General features: G+C 46.8%; 1 protein-coding gene across 1 annotated transcript in view; it reads right to left on the reverse strand.

The window, feature by feature from the left end:
- The window catches only part of CCDC197 (coiled-coil domain containing 197), a 33,944-nt gene extending 28,739 nt beyond the window's left edge, over nucleotides 1-5,205 (reverse strand). Inside the window, exon 1 of the mRNA XM_084844401.1 lies at nucleotides 5,172-5,205. Coding sequence (XP_084700527.1) covers nucleotides 5,172-5,205 — 34 coding nt within the window. The remainder of the gene's footprint in view (nucleotides 1-5,171) is intronic.
- Between the last annotated feature and the right edge of the window lie 795 nt (nucleotides 5,206-6,000).

Here is a 6,000-nt window from a genome sequence, read left to right on the forward strand (position 1 = left end):
GGGTATCTTTAGTGAGCCATCGTGCACGCATCCACAGTTTCACTCTCTGTTTATTTTCTCCATAGAGTGGGTTTATGTAAAATTTAGTTCAATTTAAGATCAGACGAAAAGTCCTGCTGGATCAGATCAAAACTTTATCTAGTACAGTGTCCTGTTTCCCACAGCAGCTAACCAGACGTCCCTGGAAGTTCACAAAATGGTTATGTAGGATGGCTCTCCCTTGCTGTTGGTCTTCCACACATTAGGTATTCAGAAGTATACTGCCTCTATATATGGAGGCTCCATTTAGCTGTAATGGCTATTATTATTATTATTAGGCTGCCCACCAACACATGTTCCTTGGGCAGCTCACGAATAAAACATAAAATCCAATATTAAAATACGAGATCATTTAAGACACACTCCTGCACATCCAAAAAGACAATAAAAGGCAGCATTAAAAAGACTCAATTGTACAAAAGAAACGCTTGATTTATGAAAGCTCATTTTACAAAATAAAATGCAGCTTGCACTGTGAGAGCCCAGATTTTGTTCGTTTAATATGCTGATTCTTTAAAAGGCCTGGGTGAATAAAACAGTCTTCAGCTGGCACCAAAAAGGCCATAGAGACAGTGCCAGGAGAGCCTCTATAGCAAGGATGGGGAACGTATGATCCTCCTAGATACTGTTGAACAGCATCATCCTTCACCATTGGCTATGCTGGTTAGGGCTGATGGGAGCTGCAGTCCAACACTATGCAGAGGGCCACATGTGGCTGGGTGACCAGCCAGATGGGCAATTAATAAATTTAATTTAATAACTAAATGTTCCCCATCCCTAACCTACTGGGAGGCTTTTCCACAGCTAGGATGCTCCCACCAAGAGGGCCATTGATAGGCAGAACTGCACTCAAGGGATGTGTCTCATCCTCTTCTAAAGCCACCTGAGCTAGTGACCATCAGTTCTTCCTATGTTGTTTGGCACCGGCCCATAGTATACTCAAAAGCAGGCAAGCACTAACTTCTAGGGATGTAAGAAAGTCACTTACCTTTCCACGGATTATGTTTATGGTGGGGGGGGGAGGCGTTCCGTCCCTCCCCCCAGAATCCTCGATGGGGGGAGAGGCGATCCGTTCCTCCCCCCCAGAATCCTCAAACGGCCAGCTATGCTCCGTGGCGGCTCCGCGGAGCAGCTGGCCAGGCCCAGGCCAGAGCCGTCCACAGCCGGATTTCGGGCCGCGGAGGGCTCTGGATAAAAACAAACAAACAAACCGCGTACGCAAATGGCGGCGGCTACAGCCGCCACCATTTGCGTTCCTTATTTTTGGCCGTCTTAGTCTACGTAAATATTTACATAGACTATTACGGCGAAAATAAAGGGGAACGCAAATAGCGCCCACTACACTATTTGCGTTCCTCTTTATTTTCGCCATAATAGTCTACGTAAATATTTACGTAGACAAAGACGGCCAAAAATAAGGAACGCAAATGGCGGCAGGCATAGCCGCCGCCATTTCCATACTTTTTTTTTTAACCCAGCCGTGATAGGCTATGTAAATCTTTACGTAGCCTATCACGTCTCTGTAAAAAAAAAAAAAAAAAAAAATCCCTCCAGACTGCAAATGGTGGCGGCGGCAGCCGGTCAGAAGACCAGCTGCCACTGCTGCCACCGCCGAAGCCACCGCCAGAACCGCCACCGCCCGGAACACCTGCCCCAGGTAAGTCTCGTCCTGGGGGGGATCCGTGGGGGGGCGGGGGGGCAGGCCATTCTGCCACAGATTTCGGGGGGCCGAATGCACCAATAGTGCCCGCTACGCTATTTGCGTTCCCCTTTATTTTCGCTGTAATAGTCTACGTAAATATTTACATAGACTAAGACGGCCAAAAATAAGGAACGCAAATGGCGGTGGGCGTAGCCGCCGCCATATGCATACTTTTTTTTTTTTTAACCCAGCCGTGATAGGCTATGTAAATCTTTACGTAGCCTATCACGTCTCTGTAAAAAAAAAAAAAAAAAACCCTCCAGACTGCAAATGGCGGTGGCGGCAGCCAGTTGGAAGACCAGCTGCCTCCGCCGCCGCCACTGAAGCCACTGCCGGAGCTGCTGCCGCCCGGAACATCCGCCCCAGGTAAGTCTCGTCCCGGGGGGGATCTGCGGGGGGGCGGGGGGCAGGCCATTCTGCCACAAATTTTGGGGGGCCGAATGCACTGGCATTCGGTCTCACCGAGATCTGCGGCAGAATTCTCTGACATCCCTACTAACTTCCCAATTCTCTGTCGGGCATTCTTTAAGGGATACATCAAACACATTCATGATCACCTTACCCGTACTCTCCTAGCTGAGTCGCAAAAATATTCCTCCTCCTGTTTTCCACCTGCAGAAAGTATTGGGGGTCATTGTCCCTTGCCATCATCAGTGAAGGGGTGGAGGGAATTCTGCCTGCAAGGATTCCTGTGTACTACGGTCTGCAGCAATTTCTCCCTTAGAAATAAGTTGGAGGAAAGGGGGTATTTGGGTGTCTTTTAAAAACGTGTCAGCACAACCAAATAAATACCATGGTGTTGTTTTAGCTATACCCTGCATTACAGAGCCGTATGCATGAGGAGCGAGCAAGCCCCAATTTAGTTGCAAAGGTGGAAGCACAGGGTACAATGTGGGAGGTGAGTTTCCTGGGTTGTTACCTTCCTGCATTTCTTTGCTTTCAGTGTTCCTCTAGCAACCTGGGCACACCGCATGGATCAAGGCCTTAACTGCCTGGGGAGATCTGCCCTCACATTTCCCGGGGTGTTGTTTCTGCAGCATAGCTATACGTAACCTAAAGCAAACACTACAGCAGCCACCTGTTAAATCACTCAGATGAAGATTTATTTGTTTGCCTGCTCTTGAGCGCAGAATGAAAGGATGCACAGTGTAGGTGATTAAAAATAAATAGCAAACTTGGAAATGTTTAATACCAATTGGAAAAGGCCCAGTGGTTAGAACACATGCTTTGCATACCGAAGATCCCAGCCACAGTGAAAACGACCAGGTAGCAAGTGATGGGAGAAATATTTCTCTGTCTGAGACTCTGGAGAGCCACTGTCAGTCAGAGCAGACAAGACTGGACTGGAGAGTCAAATAGCCTGACCCGGCATAAGGCAACTTCCTATGTTCCTAATGAAGTGTTGTATTTAAATGGCTTGGGATGAGGGAGGTTCAGAAGGTGGCAACAAGGGAGAGGGCCTTCTTGCTGGTGGCCCCCCAATTGTGGAATGATGTCCCTGTTGAGGTCTGCCTGGCACCAACATTGTTATCTTTTCGGTGCTGGGTTAAGACCTTTCTCTTTTCTTCGGCATTTGGCAGCATATGATGAGTTTTAATCAGGTCCTGGATTTGTTTTATGGCTGATTGCTTATAGTTGTTTTTTAGATTAAGAAAAACAGTTGTTTTGTCTGTGGGTGTGTTGTCTGTTTGTGTGCTTTTATGTTAATGGTTTTTAAAAGGAAGTACTGCTGCACATAGTTAAACTATGGAATTCTCTACCTCACGACAGAGAGAGAGCTTTGGCTATGGGGCATTATAGAATTGTAATAAATAATAATAATCCCCAAGGTTCCCCCTTTTTTCATAATTTTCAGCATCTCTACATAATAGGTATGGGTGCCAGTTTGAGAGGGTTTACCTCTCGCTCACACACATGTTTCCAGCCACTCGTGGCTATTCCACAGGACAGGGTTGTCAACTGTCCAGGACCAAAGACAAGACAGCCGGGCCTTCTCCTGTGACTTAAATGACAGCTGGTCTGGAAAAATCAGCAGGTGGCTGTATGGAGATGAACCAGTAACACCTGTTCATGTGCAGAGCAAGGAACAGGACCAAGTAAAAAGTTGGCAACCCTAATAAATGATTCTGTATGGTGTTATATCCAGTAACATCATTCCCAGTGGTGTAGTGGTAAATTCTGAAGTGCAGACACCCATCATGACAGTCCCCATAGCCACACCCCCAAGGAGGCAAAAAATGCAGGCAGCTGTGTTAATCCACATCAACAAACTAGTTCTAGCAGTTTTAATCTCCACCAGGAGCAGGCCTTTTGTAAAACTAATGGGTCTTAATTGCCCATTCACCCCCCCCCCCACTTTGCATTACAACAGGGAATTGTTGCTGGGGAAATTCATTTTCCCCAGGTACTGTGAGGATTGCAGCTATGCTCAGCGGGAATTAGGGGTGGGCAAATCCCCCAACGTCCAGTCCAGGGGGAGGTCTGCTGCAGGGATATCCAGGCCACTTGGGGCCCCACAGATTTCTCGGAGCCCTGGTGCGTCTGCCGGATTCTGTGTGGCAGCTCCTCAGCAGATTCTCATGTGGCAGGCAGCTCTCTGTTTACGGCTGCAATTTAGGCAGAAGTAAGTGCTTTACGGCTGCAAAGAGTGTAAAATATCCCAATTACAGCCATAATTTTCCCACGATAGGCTAATGGCAGCCACCATTAGCCTACGTTGCCTTGTATAAAGCTGGAGAGCCGCCCTACACAAAATCCGGTGGACGCGCAGAGAAGGGGGACCCGTCCACTGCAAACTCCGCAGCTTGGATTCTTGGTAATACGGCTTCATTGGAGTCGGCAGCAGATTTCTACAGCATCCCAAGTGGGAACAACGAATTTTGAGGGGATGGGAGATGCTAATTAAGAAGTGTAGGTGCTGCGTCCCAGGCAGCAAGCCCTGGCTTTGCTACAGCATTGACTATTCCAATAGCATGTCGAGCTCCCACTCACAGGAAGCACCTCTGCCTAATCTCTGGAGATCCCACTTTCCCCGAGCTCCCTGGGAAACAGCTTACCCCATTCATGAGATCCCGCTGGCCCTCTGTGCAGTGTTTTTGGGGGCCTCTGGGGGCTACCAAGGAAAGGAAGGGGCAAATAATCTGTTTCCACAATCTGTTTTCCACCAGTGTGACACTGGATGGAATCCATGGTGTGTGTTTGTGTGTGTGTGTGTATGTGTGTGTGTGTGTGTGTATATATATACATATATATATATATCCCCCTTGCTATATGTAATTTTATGTGTTTTATTTCTCATGTTATGATGTCTCCCAGAATTCCTGACCACTGGCTGTGTCTGATGGGAGCTGAAGTCCAAAACACCTGCAGGCCACCAGGTTGGGGAAGGTAACAGGGAAAAGCAGTTGTGATGTGAGAGGGCGATATGTACCTGAGAAGCTTAACTGTTTCCCCACTACCGTCATTCCCCTGTAACTCCACCTCAAGGCATTTTTCTCTCATGGGGGCCTGAAATTTGTTCCTTAAATTAAAAAGAACGCTAAGGCGATCCAAGCCATGCCAGTCTTCTTAGCAGAATTAGGCCGGTCGGTGGGAAGATAAATCTTATCCCGATCATGCGGCATGCTGGCTAGGTTGCCAAGTCACTTCTTAGCAGTGCAGCGTGCTGTGGTGTAGAAATTTCTATCAAGAACACACAAGCCGAGGTGCTTGTCTGAGCCTCAAGTGGAAAATTACCCCTTGTGGATGTTGTCGCGTCTGTATGTAAGATCACTTGAGATATATAGATGATATTCCAATGTGTTGTTGTTCTATTTGGGGGGTTTCCCCTTTGCAAGGTGAAAACGATTTTCCCACTGTTGTTGTAGGAGAATTTAGAAGCTTTTGAGTCTGACCTGAGGCATAGATAAAATCATGTCCACTAAGTGAAACTTGGAACTTGCTGCTGCGTTACAAAGTTTTATCAGTTAGATCAAAACATACCTGCTGCTATATTTGTGTTGAGCAATGTCTTCTTATATGTATAATGCCCTTAGAATCAGAGGAATTATTTGAAAGAAACCAAGCAATGAAAGCATGAGGAACAGAATCAAGACCTTCCTAGTTTAGCACAGAATTATGGTCCTACCCTGTCCTCATTCGTGTTAACAATAAAACTCCCATACAGTTTGATGGTTCTGTCAATAATTTATTCAGAACAGCTGTTCATTCAGAGACTCCAGTGGTAGTACGAACATTTATTTTACCATGATTCATATATT

The sequence above is a fragment of the Heloderma suspectum genome, chromosome 1 (assembly GCF_057233095.1).
Source record: "Heloderma suspectum isolate Gila_16-S chromosome 1, 16-S_ref, whole genome shotgun sequence".
Lineage (NCBI taxonomy): Eukaryota > Metazoa > Chordata > Lepidosauria > Squamata > Helodermatidae > Heloderma > Heloderma suspectum.